The following is a 23,864-nucleotide window of genomic DNA, read 5'->3' as shown; positions in this document are numbered from 1 at the left end:
TTTCAACCATTAACTTTCATCAGCCATGAGCCTGGTTTTGGGTCTAACAACAAAACATCATACTGGATGGAACCTTTGACCAACAACTCTAAGCCAATAGCCTACATGGTTTTGATTCAACACATACTGGATGGAACCTTTGACCAACAACTCTAAGCCAATAGCCTACATGGTTTTGATTCAACAACTTCAAGAAATCTAGACAATGGAATGGGATCTCTTCGCCAATATCTGCATTGTCAGAGCCATGTGGCTGTTTCAAATCCCTGTAATTGATTAAATTGACTTTAAATTGATATTTCCACCTTTTATGTAATGGTACTTAATATTCATTTTTTTCACAGATGCATGGTCGCATTTGTAGGACACAGTCAAAGAAACAATTCAACGTCATGCTTGATCATTTAATCAATGTTGTTTTCATATCAAATAAAGTTTCAAATCATGATGCATCAAAGAAAAAAATTGGAATACATATAAGCAACAACTGATTATTTAATAAAATAAATCTCAACAGAGTATAAAAAAATATATTTGTGTAACAATAATAGATAACATGGCATGTACAGCGTGATACAATATTTTAATGATTTAGATATATAATTATGGAGAACATCCCAAAAAAGTTGAACATTGACTGTGTAAAGTTATAAGGATGCAATGAAAATTATTTACATCTCCAATATCTGAATACTTAAATATCTCTCTCTCTCTCTCTCTCTCTCTCTCTCTCTCTCTCTCTGATTTAGAGAATTTTTCGATCTTTTACTTCCGAAAGTCAAAAGACTCCATCATGTTTGGCGATTCGTATTTGGTCTGTTAATGTTATTGTGGGTCGAAACTTTCCGGTATTCTCCATGCATTCCACATTTCAAAGTTGGCCGGGGTTCTAACATCTATAGAAAATTCAAAAACGAAGAAAAGGTTTACCATTGTGTCACAATGTCCACAATATTCATAGAGAACGAAATTGCACATTAGCAAGATCAAAATTGTAAACAATCGAACACGACTCGTACAATAAATTTTTTTTTACAAAAGTAACATTATTTCATTTCTAAAATACATACTGAGAAGCTTCAACTAAGAGAAATTTGACTTCTTGTAAGTGTTCGAGTGTCTGTGGATAGAATTCAACTTGGTCGATGGTACTTACATGGGATTGGAGTAGGTGACCTGGATATGATCTGCCTTTTCCTGGAAAACAATTCAAACACCCCATCAGTGTTAAACGACCGTGTTATTACTGTACAATAAACTGCAATTTAAAAGTTCGAATTTCTAAAGACAACGTTTCTATTTTTAATTAGAATTATTTCAATTGATTCATCAGTGCATGTGTAATATACGGTGTAGCATATATGATACTACAATATTATACGGTGTCTCTTCATATACCTTTATGTACTTATCCACATGGATTATGAAAGGATACCCGATATAATAAATTGGGTATAATATTTTATCATATTCGACAACCAGTTTTCTCTAACTCATATGGACAGTCAGCTCCCAATTGGACCAATATTAGGAGTAAGCGAATCTAATTGTGTTAGAGCCACCATTCATATATTATATCTAAAGAATATGACTTTCGTCATATAAATTTTAATCGAATTTTTTAATGGGAGTTATAGGAAGAAGCATGGACCTTATATAAATTTACTAAATACATGTAATACATACAAATTCAAACTTCATGTTTCGACAAGATCTTGGAAATTGCTTCACTGACTTCAGGTTTAAACATAATAAATATGGAAATCGTCTGCCATCAGATACTAGCATACAAGAGGTTTTTTTCTGAAATATCAGACTATTAAGTTTTACAATTTGTTAAAACTGTATTTACGGTTTCCATCTCCTCTTCCTTCTGCACATCCGTTCACATGCCCTCTTGATACCATGGAAGTCCACATATCTGACGATGAAGTAAGCGTTGAGCACGATCAGCCCCAAGGTCATCAATATGACAAACACAAACCACGCCACATTCCGCGTGTCCTCAAAAAAGGTCAGGTAGCGGTCAGTGGTAGTAATGGCGGTGGTTGTGGCGACTGCAGGGATGATAAGCGTGACGGTGGCGATGTCTGTGAGACCACCGCCGTCTGTGGCTGTTAGAGAAACCGCCAGAGTCTGTCCTGAGTAGAATCCGGACAAGCTGGACGCCACAAATAGGTCACCGGTGCTAGAGATCCCGAAATAGTTGGCACCAGTAGATGTAGGGTCGATACTGTAGGTTACATCACCTAGGAGATAGCAAAGGATGCAGCTCCATTTACAGTGTGCAAACATTTAAACGTTCTCTAAAACAAATCAGCAAAAAACGCTTACCAAAAGTTCCAATATCTCCATCCGTGGCGGGAAGGCTTGCAATGATTGTGCCTACGTCAGCAGTAGAAGACGCGAAGAACGAGTACGAACTGGCGGTAAATGTCGGGGTGTTATCGTTAATGTTGTCGATGATGACGTTCAGGGTGGCGGTGTCGGTTAGTTCCCCATCAGATACCGTGACCGTGCAGGACAGTGACGTAGCACTTCCGGTATCAACGTCATAGTTTGTGCTTAACGTCACAAGTTTTGTAGTTGGATTCATTGTGAGTTCAGGACAACTTTGTGTGTACGTTAAAGTGGTTCCTGCATCTGGATCACTCACTGAAAAAGATGGAGTGCCAATAGTGGTCCCTGCCTGTAAATCCGTAAAGAAGACTGACTAGACTAGCCATAAAAATACATCACAGATAAATAAAATCATAGATTTCTTAAAAGATCTTGCAAGCTATAATGAACAGAAAAAATCTCACTGAGCCCTCGTTGCCAGTGAGGGTATAGGTAGACAGGAGAAACTTTGGAGCCTCGTTTTGGTTTGTAATTGAGATGGTCAACGTTCCGCTGGCTGAGGCTTTGCCATCGGACACGTAGGCGGTCAACAGGAATGACGTAGTCCCAATTGTCTCGTAATCAATGTTCGTAGACGAAGTTTTAACGGTGCCAGCTGAAATATATGTACAAAGCATTTTTGGAAATTTTACTTTTTACAATACTTGAATGACCGATTCCATCTGGGTTATTTCAAAATGCTTAAAAAAGGTTAATGTAAAGACTCATAATGCAGAAGAAATCACTGAAGCAAAGGTCTGTAGATAGTTAGAACATATTTGATAATGAATCTTTTAAACAAACAAACCACTTTTATGCAAATAATCTTTAAAAATATTTTTCATTTCAAAACTGCGATTTGAGTTTTCAAAACTGCGATTTGAGTTTTCAGATAAACTCACTGGTGGAATCTATGGTAAAATAGAGGGAGCCACTGGCCGGAGAGATGGTGGACGTCCACGTGTGTGTGTCCAGTGAGTTGACGTCAGTCTTGGTCACCGTGTACACGTCGGTGGTGGCCGCGGTGTTCTCCGCCACAGACACGGTGGTGGGAAGGTTGGTGATGACTGGGGCGGTGTTTATGTCTGTCAGAATTCGTAGTTATTATTGATTATCTGTTGTCAGTTTTACTTTATATAATTAGGCTGACATACTAGTATATCACTAGTATATTGTCTTACAATATTTGTATGATATGTTACGGAAGGTTGAAACAAAGCAACAAAAGCATTATACTTTTATTGAATTACAAGGAGGAACTGGATTCGACGTCATTGCTTTTTCAAACCTTTAAGTCAATGGCCATAACAACTTTCTTTTCTAACACACAATAAAGCTTACATAAAAAAAAAATTAAAGCCATTTGATTTTGATTGCTGTGACACAAGAAATAAATGACAGTCATATCATTACTTCTAAGGTCACTTGTAGGTTTACCTGAGATTTTAATGGTCAAGCTTCGAGGTCCTACCAGTGTGTGTCCGTCATAGACGTAAATAAACAAATCGTAAGCGGTGTCAGTCAATCCGGACAAACTCTTGTCCGCCAAAATCGCTCCAGCTGAATAAGATAGAGAATACAGAAAATGAAGGAGTGCATAGAGAAATTTCATTAGTTTGAATTAATAAAAAACCTTTTCATTAATGTTTAAGTCTTTCACTAAACAAACGCAATATACTGCATCTGCATGCAAGATACAGTACTTTAGTACACAATCACGTCTTTGGTTTAGTACATGCAATTTTTAAAGAACCAATATATCTACGTAGTATTTTGACGATATTAAGTTATTTATCAATTATTATAAAATATTTATTTGGATATAGCAGTGCTCACAGTCGTAGATTTTGAATGGACAGGTGGCGGGGATACACGTCATGTTATAATACAGCTGGTCGTTCTCAAGGTCAGTAGAGGTCACGGTGTAAACGTTGGTTCCTATGGAGACACTGGAGGACGCAACGTCAATCGAGTTTGATGCTGGAACCATGACAATACACATGAATATGTACGTAATATACAGATTGTGCCCAAAAAGTCTTATATAAAAAAAAATCTGAGAATATAAAGTTCCCGTGTTACTCTTTTTTATAAAGGTAACGTTAAGTACATTTACTAAAAATTACAAATACTAAAATAAAACTCGGATTGAAGTCATAGAAAACAATGCTAATTGCGAAGAGTTCTTATAGTTATGCTACACTGAAATGAGTAACTTCCCTTACTTGTCTGTAGGTTGGTGATGACGGGGGCCTGGTTCCTCAGTATGTACAGGGTGAACGTCCCAGTGGTCGTGTCCTTCGTGTCGTCACACTTCACCGTCACCGTGTAGGTCCTTATGCTGTCGTAGTTCAGACCAGCGCCCGCTCGCAAGTTGATCGCATAGTCTAAACAAAGTTAAGAAAACACGATATCAGAGTTAGATTTATTAATATGGACAGGATATTGATAGGGCCATCATTAGTTTGCTAACCAAGTGTTCGATTTGATTATTTTCAAATAATGTCAGTGTAAATTGTATTAAAAAAAACAGCGCTAGCTTCTCCCAAAAGCTACACTTGTCAAAAAGGTCCTTATAAAACACATACTTGAAGTCCCCGTTGCGTATCTAAGATACAGGGCCGCTAACGCGGGGCTGACGTTCGTGATTGAACACGTGACTGTGTCAGCCAATGAGGCATCAGTAACGGTAAGGACGTAGAGCTGGGTCTCCACATTCACATCTTCGCTGATCTCAGTAGAAGCTGGCAGGTTTTCTATGACAGGCGGCTTAATTAAGTAATAAACATAGTACCCTTGTATAAAATCCACCTTCGTGGTATAACTACATCATATATACTCACCAGTAATAATGTACATGTATTCAGAAATGACACACATCTTTACATATATTGGGAAAGAAGTTTTTTTTATACTTTTGGTAGGGTGATGGAAATTAATATCAGTTATTACATGTATTAATTAGGGAACAAGGAATCATACTTTGAGAATTATGAGGTGATAATTTCGGTCGGGGCGTGGTCAAATCCAATATTTCGGTCGGGGCGTGGTCAAATCCAATAAAGCCCGAATGGCTTTATGATAGATTTGACCACGCTCCGACCGGAATTATCACCTCATAATATTCAAAGAATGATTCCATTTTACTTATATTTATATTATTTCCAATTTATACACTTTAAGCCAACATTATTTTAAAACTACTATTTCTTATGTATCATATGCTATGTATTATTACTACGCAGCGCAGCCAATATCGTTCTTCGGTTATGCTACAAGACACGCCCATTCATGTTTTATGAAGTTATTGGGTTTTAGGATTCAAATTTGATTCGTAATGTTATCACACACAAAGACAGCTGAAAAATGTAATCTTTACTGAGTAACTACATGTATAAGACACCTGTTATCACTATGCTTTAATTATGTCGCAATTTCATTAAACAATTTCTGGGGGTTTTTTGTGAGACTGGGGAAGTGGCAGTCAAAACATTGCTATATACTGTACAACTTACAAGGAAAGACCAGATCAAATATTCTTTCTTAAGATTTTATTAATTTTTCTAACTTTTTGGTCATCAACAACGAATTGTAATTGTGTCACCCACAGTATATCACCTGAATTAATATAACGCTTGTATCAGCTGAGAAGAGTCGTAAAAGTATTGTTTGTTGGATGTTTATATTACAATTTACAATTATTTTTACAGTTACTTTGTTCTCCCGTATAAAACATTATTTGAGTAAAATCGCCCTTCGGGCTTCATGAGATTTGACCACGTGACCGACCCGTTTTTATATCCCCATATACATTGTACATCCAAATATCACAGACTGGTGTACCTTTGACTTTGACTTTATGGGCTTTATAAAATTTCAAATCACTTTGTGTTGGTAAAATGACGAATTCAGCCTTGAGTACCGAACTGTTTTTAAGAAGGTTGGACGGCCATCTTTAGACTATTATGGATCTTCTTAAAAAGAAGAGCTCTTTACGAATAAAGATATGTAGCTAAATATTTAAGTTTACTGAAGTATGTGGACTTTTTCTTACTATATGATAGTTTAAAGATAAACAAATCATATTATAATAACAAAAACAAGAGGCCCATGGGCCACATTGCTCACCTGAGCAACAATAGACATTATCAAATCAGCTTTACGGAGTAATATACCCAAAAAAATATGGACAATGTAGTCTAACAGATATTGTATATCAAAAATTCAATTTTTTCCCAGGATATTCTGTTTATCATTGATCCCGTTTTGTCACAGTATAGTCATTTCACATATTGAGCATTACAGTTCTCAAGAAGATCAAAATCAACTGGGATATAAACCTACATCAAACTTGTGTCAGCCCAAGAATTGTCCAGAGGCCAGTCTAAACAATTTTAAAGAATAAAAAATATGTCAAAATGCTTGCATATAAGTTAAACCATATATTATAACATTTGAACTTTGGTGAATTTAAATGTTTTCTTTTGTAAAATTGGACCCTCCACCCCATGTGGCTCCATCCTACTCCTGAAAAATATGATTTTGACAAATTTGAATCTGCACTATCTAATTATAAGGTTGCTTTCACTAATGTTGCACCTTTTCTAAGAAAATGTTGTTTTTTTATTAAGAAGAAGATTTTTCTCAATATATTCCTTTGTAAAGATTTAACCGGTCCCAATTGTGCCCCTACCCTACCCCCGGGGATCATAATTTGACCAAACTTGAATCTACCCTACCTGATGATACTTCACACAACTTACAGCTTTTCTGGCCAGTCGTGTTCTGAGTAAAATAAAGGGCCACGCCCTATTGTAAAGGGAAATAATTAGGATTTATTGAAAATTTTGTGATATTTTTAAAAAATCTCCTTCTCAAAATCTCACCATCTGAGGATGCTTCCATACAAGTTTCAGCTTTTCTGGCCAAATGGCTTTTGAGAAGAAGATTTTTAAAGATTAACTCTTTATACTCCTATGTAAAACTTTGATCCCCCATTGTGACCCCACCTTACCCCCGGGGACCATGATTTGAACAAACTTGAATCTACACTATCTGAGGATGCTTCCACATAAGTATCAGCTTTTCTGGCCACATGGTTTTTGAGAAGAAGAGTTTTAAAGATGAACTCTATATACTCCTATGTAAAACTTTGACCCCCCATTGTGGCCCCACATTACCCCCGGAGACCATGATTTGAACAAACTTGAATCTACACTATCTGAGGATGCTTCCACACAAGTATCAGCTTTTCTGACCAAATGGTTTTTGAGAAGAAGATTTTTTTTAAAAATCACCAAATTTTCAATAAATCCTAATTATTTCCCTTTACAATAGGGCGTGGCCCTTTATTTTAACAAACGTGAATCCCCTTTACCCAATGATGCTTTGTGCCAAGTTTGGTTGAATTTGGCCAAGTGGTTCAGGAGAAGAAGTCGAAAATGTAAAAAGTTTACAGCAGACAGACGGACAGACAGACAGACGGACGGCGGACAAAAAGTGATCAGAAAAGCTCACTTGAGCTTTCAGCTTAGGTGAGCTAGAAAAAGAAGAAAAAAACAAAGATGGTTAATTTGTTGACCACCCAGCCTCTTTAAATCAGATGCAACTTGAACCTTTGATTTATTGATATACAAGAATTTAAGTTATAGATAACATACATAGTTGGTGACAGTGAGAGTGAAGGTATGCTCAACAGTATTCAGACACAAATCCGTCGCCCGGAAAACAAACGTAGTAGTCCCAACCGGCAGATTAGATACCGACGTCAGAAGGCCTTAAGAAGAAAATAATTGAAGCATAGTTTCACAAATTCTGATATTTGAAATCATTCAAAATGAGAAAAAAGTGGATGGATGGATGGATGGATGGATGGATGGATGGATGGATGGATGGATGGATGGATGGATGGATGGAGACAAAAAGATGGATGGATGGATGGATGGATGGATGGATGGGTGGATGGATGGATGGATGGATGGATGGATGGATGGATGGATGGATGGATGAATGGATGGATGGATGGATGGATGGAGACAAAAAGATGGATGGATGGATGGATGGGTGGATGGATGGATGGATGGATGGATGGAAAGGTGGATGTATGGATGGAGACAAAAGAAAGAAGGATGAATGGATGGATGGATGATCTGATAGATGGATCTCATTATATGAATTAATAGAGAGATTGAAATAAATTTAGAGGTAAACTGATACCTGTTGCCGGGTCAAAGTTGAAGGCTGTTGAGGCGGGAGTTGTGGATTGCAGTGTGAGTGTGACTGTGTCCCCAGGGTCCGTGGCTACCACGGTGAGCAGTGTGGTACCTACTGCTGTGTCGTCTGTTACGGTGCTGGTGGTAGCTAGGCCTGCAGTAAACTGGGGGGTCGTCCCTACAACCATTGAACTCGGTGAAAGCGACAAGCTAAAGGTGTCTTAATTCTGCCCCACACATAGAAATGATCATGTCAATTTTTAAGTATTGATATGGAGGAAAATGAAAAACCTTTGGCAACCAACCTCGCCCCAGAGTTGCCTTTAGACCGAATTCGAGGTTTTCTTCTCCAGTGAAATCAGAAAATGTGGCGGTGTCGTCTTTCGTATGCCCGGCCGTTTGCGAGATCTGAACAATCTGATTCTTGCTGCCCACCCCACTGTTGGTTCGGTCGTATCTGACGATCGTTAATCCGGAAGACTTGCTACAATACAAGACATTGATTGAGTATGGTACGGGTATGGAGGAGGAGAGCAGAGTTGTTTTACCTCCCCTCTTTAAACATGGCTGCTTTTACCTCATAAAACAATTCGATGCCATTTATTACGAAATCTAATAAGTTTCAATTAACAAAACACAATCTAAAACTTCACATATAGGTAAAAGTTATATACATGTAAAAATACAGACAATGCCAACTATCAAGTTTTGCACCTGAGAAGAATAGGTGTGTAATATGTATGTAACATATTAAGACTATATAATAAACATGTCATTTCTGAAATATAAAAAGGCAAAACTATTTGAAAAATTTTGAAAATCTGAAGAAAAAAATAATCGCATGATTAGATGTTACATTCATATTATGTGTACAGGTATATTTGTTTATTTAGCTGCAGATGGCCAAAAATAGAATAATTTGGACATAATAAATAATCCTATTATGTTAGTGGATTTAGTAGTTCATGCGCAAATCGGGGGAGGGGGAATGGTGGTCGGGCTATAGAACCGCTTAATCCGCATACTTCGCTCATTTTCTTTGGTATCACATTTACTCGTATATTCAAAAAGTAAGGTTTTTTTTTTTAAATAACCATCATTATTGATATCATAACAGTACAATTTATATCTAGATTTGTTTCACCCAATACACCAGTCTCCTTGTATATGTAGATATTTTTTCTTAGTAAAAAGGAACACTCAATTATGTAAAATTGCTTATCTTTATAATTACATGTAGATATATCTCAATGTATAATCGAGTGAAGTACCATGAAAAGAGCATGCTAGACATTGAAAAAATTCTGCCGAATTAAACCCTTACTGTTTTGTATGGAATGAATGATGTCATTAAAAAAGTTTTGGTTTTATTGTTAAGAAAACAAAAGCTTTCAACATTTGAGAAAAAAATTAAATAGTTTGCCGTACCTATAGGTATTGTGAAGATCTTTTCATTCCAAACAACGAATCTTGATAGATACCTTAGATTATTATCGTCTATAAGCCAAGGTCTATGGTGGCATATCTCTGCCCCTTGTGTACAAGTTATTTTTCTGTCAAATATGTTGACATGCAAGATAAATATGTTGACATGCAAGATAATTATGTCAACATGCAACATAATTATGTTGACATGCAAGAAAATTGCAATTAGATAAGAATTATAAAAAATCTATAAGAAAATCTCAAATATCGCCCACCTGTGACATCCAAGATGCTAGATGTTACCTTTTTATGTCAACATGCAACTTATTTATGTTAACATGCAAGATAAATATGCTGATATGCAACTTATTTATGTCTACATGCAACCTATTTATGTCAACATGCAACTTATTTATGTTGACATGCGAGATATATATGTTGACATGCAACTTAGTTATGTTTACATGCGAGATAAATATGTTGCCATGCAACTTATAAGTTGTATGTCAACATAACTAAGTTGCATGTCGACAGAAATATGTTGCATGTCAACATATTTATCTTGCATGTTAACTTAACTAAGTTGAATGTCGACATAAATAAGTTGCATATCGACATAAATAAGTTTCATGTCGATATAAAGAAGTTGCATGTTAACATAAATAAGTTGCATGTTGACATCAATAGGTAGCGTATCTAGAATCTTGGATGTCACATGTTGGCGATATTTGAGATTTTTTATAACTCTTTTTTAATTGCAGTTTTCTTGCAAGTCAACATAGTTATGTTGCATGTTGACATAACTATCTTGCATGTCAACATATTTATCTTGCATGTCGACATAATTGATAGAAAAATAACTTAAACACAAGGGGCAGAGATATGCCACCATAAAGGTCCTTTAATACAACGTTTTAGAATTAACAGCTTTTGTCAACAACAGTCGGAGTAAGCACACGAACTCACAGATGATTCACGAACTCTCCTAGGCGCTTTAAAAAGATTCTGATTCTAACACATTTTAAAACGATTATAAAAGTAGAGACGGCACATTCTTCTTAAAAAAAATCAATAGTTATCATATCTAAAAAGTAAACATGTGAGGTGTATAAGCACTGAAACGGAAAACAACATGGGGGGGGTGACACTCCTTTAAAATCCAGAATGTGTTGCATTCTCATTTCCGTTGGTATAACTGCGGTAATGTTTAGCAAAATATTCATCATAAAATCTATGATAATGATAATAATGTTGATTTAAAAATTGTTCTTTCCACATCAATATTCCTATAAAGGATCAATCAAGCAGCTTACTCCTGCTTCCCTTTCCTCCCCAATCTGAGAGTGGATAATTAACTTTGTAAGATGGATCGTTCCCTTCATGCAATTAGTAAACCTTGAAACTTTTGCTGATTTTTAACTTTTCATGAAGTTGTGTTTTAATGACATTATATACCAAATTCCTTGCATGTGGTAGATTTGTCATAAACTGATATGAATATTCATGAGCTTACAATCCCAGATAGTCTCCGTCCTGCACGGCGATTTGGTCAGCGGCAGCAACAGCGACTATTTTTCTTTTTTCTGATTCTCCGGCTTAAAAAGAAAAAAAATTACCTTACGAATTTACGACAAGGTCTCAAAAAGTGAGGAAGAATTGTAATTTATCCATAAAATCCACAAACCGTCGACCGTAATCGTGTTCACGCCAACCAGCGTCCATGTACCAGAGACATCTCGCCAAACCTCGGCGTACAAGGTCCCGGATCTGTCTTTCCCGATATCGATATCCCACTGTGTCACAAAGCCACAGCACGAGATTCTGTACGTATTTTCGTTAGACTTCAGCAAAAACGTTGCACCTGAAAATGGAAGATTATTAACCTAATATCTCTCAGAGAGAGAGAGCGAGAGAGAGAGAGAGAGAGAGAGAGAGAGAGAGAGAGAGAGAGAGAGAGAGAGAGAGAGAGAGAGAGAGAGGGTTGGACGGACAGACACACAGACAGAGTTTGGACAACTTACCCGTTTCAGCGACTACTTCACGATCTACATTGGGGTTCGTTCCTGTTGTGGTATCAGCTGCACATTGTCCGACTACAATGGTCATGCAAAAAATCATAGCGGATATTTAGGATGTGTTACTAGTATGTGTTCGGATTGTTTTCTTTATCGTTGCTAAGTATGTAGTAAATCCTGAGGTGCTCGATTGAAAGTTCACAAGACTTCCCCGAGATATGGTCAGTTATACATGTACGATGTAAAATGGTTTGAAACAGTTTGCGCTATTTTATTTTAACAGCTTTATTAAGCGTAAACTGCCCCAAAACCATTTTATATCGTATAAAACAAATACATATCGAGTTCATTCGTTAAATTTTGTGTGAACCTTTTTCATGTCGTCACAATGATAATCGCACGCGCTTATCGTTTGATGGTTGTATTATTGTAAACGTAAAAACGCCGTTATATTAATGATTCTGAACACAGGTGCTTGATGACAGGATCGAACCCCTTCCCCACTTCCACCCCCACCCCAAGAATATAGACCGCGGGACTTTATTTTTTAAATTAAATTATCATTTTTATGACATATTTTTAATCTAATTTATACATTCATTGCACAAAATAACCTAAAACAAACATTTATTTTAAATCAGACCCTTGCTGTTTATTACTTATATTTACGTTTGAAAAAGTCAAATCGTTCAGAAATGTTATAATTACCGAGATTTTTAAGTTTACAATAATCCAAGCGACAAGCGATAAGAGCGTGCTATGAACTTTGTGACGTCACAAAAAAGTTCATACAGAATTGAACGATTCACTATTCTTATAGGTTCATATAAGGAAATGTATTTGAAAATGTAAATATATAGCATTGAATCATGATTTTTGAAAGATACAGTCTCATAACTGCAGCGGTGTGTGCATACAATTTGAAAATTTGTATGCACACATCGCTGCAATTATTTAAGAAATAAACAACGTTATTTAGTGAACATGGCGTTATGAATAGCAATTGCTCTGTTGGCATATTCCATGATGCGCGCTAGCGCATCATGGAAAATATGCCAGCAGAGCAGTTGCTATTCATAACGCCATGTTCACTAAATAATCGTTGTTTATTACTTATATTTGCATTTTACCACTCGCAAATACCCTGTATTAGCACAGACCTTGCTTAGTTATTACATCAAGAGTAAACATTCAGACTGTAATGTATCTTCTTAATTCACATAGATTTGTTAACAGAATCAATGATATGTTATAACAGTAATTCCTTTAAAATGTTATCAAAAACATGTTTTAATATTACATGTAAAAACGTCAATTTTAATGGAGTTGGAGAAAAACACATGATGTATCGTATAGTGGTTTAAATCTATAACATCATGGAAAAGTATATATAACGTTACACCTTTATGACGTCATAGTATACTGACAGAGCAATTGCGATTATAGAGAAATAATTGCAGCTCCTCCGTATGGGCTTACAGTGGGAAAGAACAATGGAAATGCAAATATAAGACTGTATACTTTAAAAAAATCATGAATTAATTTTATACCTTAAAATTCCTATTTTATCCTAAGGGTAACTTCATATCAAACCCTTGAGTACCCTGTGTGTAATTCAGTGTTATAACTGTCGTAGCTTTTAACACACTTCACAAGCAAAAAATATGTGGAATGAAATATACAGAATTGAAGGTTTTCGTCATTCCAAAGGTTCATATAAGGAAGCACATTTGCATATGTAAATATTTATGAATGTTCATTTTTAAAATTGTGATGAATTGAATAACTGAAATTGAATTTTATTAAAATTATTTGAAAGAAGTTTGAAATAGTTCCTGAGATACCATTGAAATTTTGATGATCATAAAGTATAAAAGCAATCTTGTAAGAGTCATCTAAGAAATAAACAGCAAGTTCACTGGGATATGAACTTGGTTGGTCACCTGATCAAATCCTGTGAAGCCCGAAGGGCTTCTCAGAAGACTTGATCACGTACCAACCATGTTCATATCCCGGTGAAATTTTTAATGTTGCCGTTTATTATTATATTTACGTTTGAAAAAGACAAACCGTTCAGAATCAATAATATAACGGTGTTTTACGTTTACAATATTGCAACCGTCAAGTGATAAGCGCGTGTGGTTATCATTGTGATGTCACAAAAACGTTCATAAAGAATTTAACGTTTTCGCTATTCTATAGGTTCATATAAGGAAGCATATTTGCAAATATTTACATTCCACATATTTTTTGCATGTGAAGTGTGTGGAAAGCTACTGCAGTTATTTAAGAAATAAACTCAATGTCTAACCAAGTTATACAAGTATAATCTGGGTTGGGGCAACTTACGCTTTATAATCCGCGAAGCGGATTATAAAAAAGCGTAAATTGCTCCAACCCAGGTTATACTCGTATAACTTGGGGAAGATATTGAGTTCATTCCTTATAATTTAATATTCTGTAATTTACTGTACAAATTAAGGGCCCTTATTTTTAAAAATGATATTAATCTGTTCAAAATTCAAACGTAACGTCAAGCGGATTAGTACGTTTATTACGTTGTTGCATTGTGACGTGTCTTGTGACGTGCAAACCAGGTTATACGATAACGATATATGATAAGGGCCTAAAATGGCCCCCTAAAATGAACATCATCATTTTACTGTAAATCTTTGTTTTCTTTGTACAGATATATATGTGATGTTTATACATTATGTTCATTTTGATTCAAGTGCCCACAATTTAGAAATATGGTATCATGAAGACAGTCTTTTCCCGCCATTTTTGCATTTTTAGCATAAATCAGCATGTTTTCAAGCAGTTTTTCTTTCAAAAAACAGAGAGCGCACGCTTGAACAAACAACATATTTTAATCAGAGATGTAACTAGCCAAAACTAATAACTGACAAAAAAAAATTCCTTGTTCAAGCATGTGCTCTATATTTCCCATTCGTTTAAAGGTAAGAAAAATGTCAATTTTTGACTGATTTTGATTGAATTATAGAAATAGCGTCACTTCTGACGTCATATACTGCAAATGAGTGCAAATAAATCAAATAAACAGGTGAAAAATATTTTTATATCATCTCCTCTAAAAAATAACATAACATTTTAATATTCCCGAAACACATTGAAAATGGCGAATTATGGGGGCCAAATTCAACTCATATCATATATAGTTCTTTAGCTAATTTTTTCTATTCAATCAAATGCCGCGTTACAACCAGAAATAAATTATTACATTGTAACACAAACAAGGTACTCAAAAGTTAAAATGTCGAGTTTCATTATGACTTCACAAACGTTGCACGCTGTAAAATGTAACGTCACAAGCGAAAATCAAGGTTCACGCTTCTGGCTGTTACATTGGCTCTGCCATTAATTTGACCTAACCCTTGGAATAAAACAGGAGTTTTCACGTATGAATCATATTTGTAGACAAGAAAAAAAGTGAAAAAATGTAGATACATGTATAAGCATTAAATCATTATTTTTTGAAAGATACAGTCTCATAACTGCAGCGATGTGTGCATACAAATTTTCATAACTCAATTTGTATGCACTCACCGCTGCAGTTATGAGGCTGTATCTTTCCGGGATGAACTTTTTAAGTTGCTGATTACTTCTTCATTGTTTCGCATGGTATGTTGATGTTACACACTCTCCTTTACTGCCGGCATTTAATTTACTAGACATTGTGAAATTTGTTTATTAGTTGTCCTAATATTCAATATTCTATTATTTTCATTTTCATATTTAGCGGTACAAATAATCTTATTTTAAATATACTGATACATTTTATTTAAGAATTAACACAGAGTTTAACAGAGCTCTGTACATCAAAAGTAGAACAAAAATCCCAACCTTTCACCGTGATAAAATACATAGATAAAATTAGAGATATTTTAAAATAAAACTTACCGATAGTCCTGACGTTCCAAAATGAAAAAAAGAGCAATATAAACCAAAATAGTGAGAAATTCATTTTCACAAGTTTCACCGTTTCAAAAACCACACATCCGCTTTAAACATCTTTCGTCAAAAATGATCGAGATTTCACTCATAATACAGTACATGCATATTTAAATCTCATGAATGCACTATACACTTGATCAAAACTATCAATAATGTATTTAATTACCTCTAACTATCAGTTCATCAAAAAGAAATTGCCTATCCATACCACAAAATTATTATTCACCCGCTATTTTTATTCTCTACGCCTTTACAAAAGGAATAAATGATAATTATATAATACTTCAGACCATAAATGATGTTTGTCTGAATTTTCTTTGAGTTTTTCACCTGTAAGAGATCTAAAGATCAAATTCAAGTGAATTCAATACAGATGACAAACAGTATTCATTAGTTTTAACACAGCTACTTTTCCTGTGGGTGCGCGGAATCAAATTACATATTATATGACAATTTCGCAGTATGCGATCACGATAAACACGCAACTTTTTATAAATCATAAATTTTGTTTATCGATCAAAACTTAATTTATATTAAGTCTTGTTTTGGTGGTTTGATTTCTGTAAAATTTAAAAAAGAACCATACAATAGGGATAATAAAAATGGCCCAGATCAAAAATGTAAAATAAATAGCCATTCATTGTCCCGACAATGCGAAAGGTTTACTCATGTGGTTGGGGGGGGGGGGGGGGGTAATCTACTCAATCTTGCATTCTACCACCCATCCGTCCCCACCTCTTGTGTTGATGCCATTTCAAAAGTGACACTAGTCGAGATTGTCGTACTTTTTTATCGAAAGTAAGTCAAAGATGCTCATGAAGCTTAGAACACGTGAACCTATCGTGGTGTATGGCTGACTTTTTTTATTGGCGTTTTACCAAAAATAACTCTTATCCAAGTGGTCCAAACTTGTTATATTATTCAATTCTATGTACTCTTTATTAATTGCAGACAAAGATTTCTGAAGATCACTCTTGACTCCACATTATTTGATTAGAAATCGTGTTAGATAACGATGGCTAAACACTGATTGACGTAATGTTGGTAGAATAAGCGATATGAAAGAATCTGTATATGAACAGAAGAAATTGTTCAATTGCTATTGTTCACTTATCCTTCAAAACTCAACAGTGAGCGAAAAGCTGAAAGCAAACAATTTTTTTATATAATGAAAACGTTTTTTAGGAAGAATAGAGAGGCCTGACTTTTTAAAAATTGCAAAACTGGAAGAGCCCCCATTAAAACCCCTGCCGTGATCATTCAAACTAACGATTTGAGGAAGAAAAGATGCATTGTCGGGTATTCTCAATTTAATCCGAAAGCCGGTGGATTTCCATTATTTGATATCATTGGAAACGATAAAATACAAGCGGAATCAGGTCTTCGGGTTCATTGAAAATACCTTCTGCTACTCAAAAGCATGATAGCGCGTGTGTGAAATCTTACGATTATGTATTTCAATACACATCTATATGTGGGTTCGTAATTGTAAGACTCCAATCCAGTAATTCTGTAGCTGTGCAATTAAACGTCATCATAAAATACCGAGATATTAAATGGCATTAGATTGAATTTCATATATACTTTCAAATAAAGAGCAAGGGATTTAGAAACACTTTGGACCATGTAATTAAATGTGAAAAAGTTCCCTAATGGAACCTAACTCCAACCTTTTTTTCTTTTTCCTTTTTTCAATCATATTAATTATTGCTCGATTGAATTTACGATTTGCTTTTAATTTTCATGACTATATCATTAAGTTAGTAAATATCAATTTAGTGAAGGGTGTAAATCGTAGATTATCCTAAATGGAACGAAGATACACCTGTACCATGTGTTTGTATTGTAGGTATAGAAGCAACGAAAAGGTATTAAAAATCACCAAACGGGCTGGAACATCTTCGCTAGCCAAGGGTTTTCGGTCTACTTCGCTCCGCTCCCATTTATGGGAAGCGGAGTGGACCGAAAACCCTTGGCTGGCAAAGATGGGGTTGAGAGTAGGGTAGAGCTTTTCTAGACATATATGTCGTTCAATATACATGCATTAAACCATTTTTGATAATTAAGTTGTTGAACATTGAAAGGAAGTCAGTGATTGGAACATTGGATGACAGTACGCATCATCCGTGACGAGATTTAAATTTTTTATAACACTTTCCTTCTTGAAACAGATACAGATAGTTATTGCAATCCATAAAAATTCTGATGTCAAACCTACATGTTAAGATATTCATTTGAAATCGCAAATAAAAACTCTGACGTAAACCTGTGTTTAATAACAAAGGACTGGATGTAACAGAGGACCGGTGTCGTATAATTTAAGGTCCGCCCCGTAAAATGGTCCGGGGCGGACCCTTAATGTTAACATTTAGGGTCCGTCTTTGCTCTTAAAGGGTCCGGCCCGTATAAGAAAAGGTCCGCCTAACATTAAAGGTCCGGGGTATATTTTTTCATTTTTATTTTTTCAATTTCGACTATTTTGTTACAAAATAAGTGGCATTATTTTGTAATTCTTATAAAGGAGTACCTACCCGAGGCGAGTCAGTAAATATCCAGCACAGAGTTTTAATGAAAATACTTATACATGTAGCTTGGTGAACACAAATAAATCACAAAAATTATTACTGTTTAAAACTGGATTCTCATTTCAACCTTAGTTTTGCCGGTCTATCTTATATAAACAGGAAATGAAACTGATTGGTGTCATAAATCAAACAATGGCTTGAACCAGGTGTTGTATATACAATCCACCCTGCAGGTGAGAGGGGTTCACACCTTCAGGTTTTTGACTGTTTGAAATAATCATGTAAACAATGGACATTTCCAAAGTCCTCTTTTTGCACATCTTTCCAATACGATACACGCTTAAAAACGTTACCCTTTTTAAAATCAAATATTCTTTACAATTCAATTACAACGGTCTCATTGCTACTTTTTATTTGCACTAGGGCACAGGGAATTCTGGAGAAAACGTACCCAGGAGAAAACGTACCCAGGAGAAAACGTACCCAATTTAACAGGTACGTTTTCTCCAAGAGAAAACGTACCCTATGAAAATAATAAATAATGGTTTTCACAGACATTCTTAAATGAAACAAAATAAAATATACCATGAACATTTGTATCATTTGTTGCTATTGTTCTTAAATGCATACAATAATTTGTAACATACACATACACGAACATGGCCTGAGCATTTTAATTAGTCAACAATTAATCCACCATGAACGGAACCGTTAAATAATTAGTTTTTATTGCAATCTCATTTGGAGAACTAAATGATGAGTATCTGAAGAAGTCGATATCGCGTTTTTTAAAACATTTTTTTTTAAATTATCTATAAAACAAAGTTGCTTAAATAAAACCAAGTCCAAGTCTTTTAAATATGTGTTTGATTCATATATATGGAAAGTACTACGAGTACTACGACATTGAACAGTCAATTTGCTTTGAATATATTTCTATACATCTATGCATGAAATATGCATAAAAGTAGCATTTGAAAATTATTTAAAAATATTAAAAACTATTAATTTGTATAATTATGATTTTCATAGGGTACGTTTTCTCTTGGAGAAAACGTACCCGGGTACGTTTTCTCCTGGAGAAAACGTACCCGTTAAATTGGGTACGTTTTCTCCTGGGTACGTTTTCTCTTGGGTACGTTTTCTCCTGATACCGGCACAGGGGCATCGTATCCGCTCCACTCTTTATGACAAATATATAAATAATACATTGAGAGAGAGAGAGAGAGAGAGAGAGAGAGAGAGAGAGAGAGAGATACGACGCCCCTGTGACTAGGGTATATTATTATGGTATCCATGTTTCTCACTGCGTTTTCTTCAAACCAAAGCGAGAAGGTGCACGACGTAACGCAAAGATCAACGTTGCTCTATGCAACGCGCAGACAATAGAGTCTTCAGGATTCTGGCCCAAAGGGATATCGTGCAGACCGTGGCTAAGCAGGAAGCAGTGGGACGACAAAATCGCACGCGAAAACACAGATAACGAAAAAACGCTTGAGGAAGAAAACTGGGAAATAACGGGAAATGACGATGATTAGATTTAATCAAAGACTCTTAACTGTGATTTTTGTGTTTACTCAGATCTCATACAGAAACACTTTTGCAATGTCTACAAATCTAAACATCGTTTCCTGGAATGTTCGTGGCATCATGTCATCGTCCGTCTGTCTGTCAAACCTCTTAGAATACTCAAATTGTGATATTGCCATTTTATCTGAACATAAACTCAAGCATAGCAATGCAAATTACTTAGACACAATTCATCCAAACTACTCAAGTTTTGTACATCTCGATTCTGAGACTTCTAACGCAACTCGAGCTTCTTCCTATCCCCGCTTTTTAGGTAAAGGTGGGATAAGCATTATGTTCAAGAAGGACATTGAAACGTCGATATCCGAAATACCCGATATCGATTCTTCTAGACTCATTGCCGTTGAATTAAAACGCATTAATCAACGTCCACTATACATAATAGGAGTTTATCTACCCTCTGAGAATGATATGCAACACTATTTATCTGAACTTAGCATGCTTGAAACTATCTTCAATCACCTCTGCTCACTCGGTGACGTGATTTTAGGGGGAGACTTCAACGCCAGTTTCATTGATCGATCAAACATTAACCTGTATAAGGCAAAAGCCCTAAAGCAATTCCTCTCACGAGCTGACTTGGGACTTCCTGGCATTGACTTCTCAACCTCTGGCTCCAACTTCACATTTACTACTACAAAGACAACACTAGATTACATTATGTGCAACAAAGCTCTACGACACCACATAAACCAGTATCATGTATACGAAGAGGGCAGCCTTACAGTAGCTCAACCTCTGACCACTTACCAATACTAATGGTTCTCTCCGTTAACCTTAAGTGTAATGCTACTCGCAACCCACTGTGCCCGCTACCAGCTTGGCACAAAGCAGAACTGAACAGACTTGAAGAATACAAAAACATCGTCAGTGAGCAGTGCACAAATTTTCAGCACAGAAATTTGCAGTGCAGTGAGCAAATTGAACAATTCTGCATAGACTTGAACTCCATATTACACGATGCCGCGTCCCTTAGCATACCAACGGCAAAATATAGACCATACCTTAAACCGGAGTGGACTCCTAAGGTCAAAGAGCTCCACGATACAGAGCGTCTAAAGAGAAAAATCTGGCTAGCCGAAGGCCGTCCGAGAGGAATGTCTCATGAGTCCTACAGAGATTACAAACGGGCTAAAAGGCAATTTAGAAACGAACTAATAGCCGAACATGACCGTTATATGACAGAAGTGTTCAGGGATATAGATCAAGCATCCGAATGTGATCTCCGCTTATTTTGGAAACTAATCAAGCGTCAACGTCCTCGTAACCTCTCGTCATATCCTGAAATGGAATTCAACGGTATATTATACGACAACCCCGATGAAATTACGAAATGCTTCGCATGTCATTTTCAAAACATCTACAACCCAGTTAACTGCAATGACTTCGACGACGATTTCTTTCACTTCATCGAAAAGTCCTATGAGGATCTCCAAAGCTTTTCCAGATCAAATAATGATAATTTACCAGGAGGGCATATCACTGGAAAAGAAATACTAGAAATAGTTAAGGATCTTAAACGCAGAAAAGCTCCCGGTTTAGACCGAATTCAAAACGAACATGTTATCTACGGTGGACCCGCTTTGGCAAACTGCATTGCATACCTCTTCAACGGAATAATTAACGCTGGACAAATACCCACAAGCTGGAAAAAAGATCTGATAGTCCCTATCTTTAAGGGAAGCAACAAGCCCAGAAACTCACCGGACAGCTACAGACCTATTGCCTTACTTCCGTGTTTTCTAAAAATCTTTGAAAAACTCCTGCTAAACAGAACTAAATCGATTGCCGCTATATCTGCTACTTTTCCTAATCTACAACAACAAGGTTTTCAGCAGAGACTTGGGTGTATTACTGCCTCTTTTAATCTACAAGAGACCATTTACCATTTTATTGAACATAGAAGTACTGCCTACGTCGCCTTTTTGGACACTCAAAAAGCGTTTGATACTGTCTGGAGGCACGGCCTCATGTACAAACTGCATAAACTCGGCGTGAAGGGACGTTTGTGGACCCTAATAGACGACTGCCACGTAAATACATCTTGCTCAGTTGTGTCTAATCAGTCGTACTCTGACTGGTTCCCTGTATCTCAAGGAGTCAGGCAAGGTGGAGTTCTTTCTACATTTTTATACCTTGTGTTTATCAACGACCTGCTACAAGAACTTGAAGAACAGTCCATCCATATTGGTATATATGACATAACTAGCTCAAATCCAACATTAGCTGATGACATTTCTCTAATAGCGCTTTCGCCCAACGGTCTTCAAAGAACGCTAGAAATAGCATACGACTACTCCAAACGATGGAGATTCAATTTCAATGCAAACAAATCTAGTATTCTCAGATTTCACCCATCAGAGCCTCCTTCCGACTTTTCCTTTATATGGCAACTTGGTGCTCACTCTGTTCACCTTGCAAAAACGTACAACCACCTAGGAATTCTGTTACATTCAAAACTAGACCCTAGCGAGAGAACAGAAAACGCGTGTAGAAAAGGAAAAGCAGCTTACTTTGCACTAAAAGTATCCGAGCATCTTAATCCAAGAACTATTTCTAAACTCTACAAAAAAGTTGTCCTCCCCTCCGTCCTCTATGGATCCGAGTTATGGTGTGACTTGAGGCAAAAGGATACTCAAATTCTCAACACATTTCAACACTTCATCTGCAAACATGCAATGGCGCTTCCGAAACAAACCAGATCTGATATGTGCGAGTCCTTACTCGGTCTTCTTCCAATTTCCTCTGAAATCGACATACGAAAACTTCAATTCCTTGGTCGCCTTTGTGAACTTGACACCAAAACTCTACCCAAAAGGATATTCCTCCACAGGCTTTTCTCATACCTCTACTCCCCGGCTTGTAAGCCATACGGATTCATTCCGGACATAATCTCTATCCTTTCAAAATACAGTCTCCTGAATCATCTCCTACTCTACCTAGACGAAGGATATTTCCCCCCGAAACCAGAATGGAAAATTATCGTGAAAGCCTCTGTGCTTGAATTTCATCTTCATTCCAGACGTCAACGGATGATTTCAGATCCCGACTTTATGCTATTCAACATCATAAATGCAGGAAAGCCCCCCACTGCTCTCTGGACAATACCTAGACATATCTATGAAGTGGAACTCTGCAAATTCATTGTTAAACTGTGGACGCTTCAAGACATACCTCCAGAAACATGTCTCCTGTGTAACTTTTCCTTTACCAATGTTTTCGAGCATGTTACCACTTCTTGTGCAGATACATTATTACTTCGAGACGCCTGGTGGAATACTATCATCAACGAATTCAGTGTTGAGTTAAGAACTGACTTGTGTGGTCTGAACCAACGTGACAGTTATCTCTTCCTCTTAGGAGCAAGATCGTTTTCCGCCATTACCGCTGCACATGACAGCAATGACTTTCACTTGTTTAATTTTCGGTTCGTTAGAGACGCTGCTGCGTATTACTTCAAAATGATCCGCCCCATTATGCACTGACTTTTTTTTTTCTTTTCTTTTCTTATTTTGTATATATCTATTTTCACTATGTGTTGAATTTATAACAGTGTAAATATGTTATGCTTTACAAAATCTCCTTAAGGAGGAAATAAAGAGAGAATGAATGAAAGGTGAGAGGGGTTCACACCTTCAGGTTTTTGACTGTTTGAAATAATCATGTAAACAATGGACATTTCCAAAGTCCTCTTTTTGCACATCTTTCCAATACGATACACGCTTAAAAACGTTACCCTTTTT

General features: G+C 36.2%; 2 protein-coding genes across 2 annotated transcripts in view; one reads left to right on the top strand and one right to left on the bottom strand.

Annotated features, from left to right (window-relative positions):
• The window catches only part of LOC105332995 (peptide methionine sulfoxide reductase MsrA), a 52,871-nt gene that overhangs the window by 10,478 nt on the left and 18,529 nt on the right, over window positions 1-23,864 (top strand). The gene's annotated exons all lie outside the window — the stretch shown is intronic.
• LOC117691434 (uncharacterized) lies at window positions 480-16,146 on the bottom strand. The gene is made up of 17 exons (XM_034477545.2): window positions 15,953-16,146; window positions 12,038-12,109; window positions 11,701-11,877; window positions 11,530-11,611; window positions 8,897-9,075; window positions 8,596-8,769; window positions 8,040-8,155; window positions 4,968-5,148; window positions 4,605-4,766; window positions 4,216-4,359; window positions 3,817-3,939; window positions 3,282-3,464; window positions 2,805-2,995; window positions 2,335-2,689; window positions 1,853-2,249; window positions 1,157-1,197; window positions 480-896 (listed from the first exon to the last, which is right to left on the bottom strand). The coding sequence occupies exons 1-17, from the start codon at window positions 16,014-16,016 to the stop codon at window positions 826-828; spliced, it is 2,712 nt and encodes a 903-aa protein (XP_034333436.2). The 5' UTR covers window positions 16,017-16,146; the 3' UTR covers window positions 480-825.

This window comes from Magallana gigas, chromosome 5 (genome assembly GCF_963853765.1).
Source record: "Magallana gigas chromosome 5, xbMagGiga1.1, whole genome shotgun sequence".
Taxonomy (NCBI): Eukaryota; Metazoa; Mollusca; class Bivalvia; order Ostreida; family Ostreidae; genus Magallana; species Magallana gigas.
This window is presented reverse-complemented; position numbering and strand designations above follow the sequence as displayed.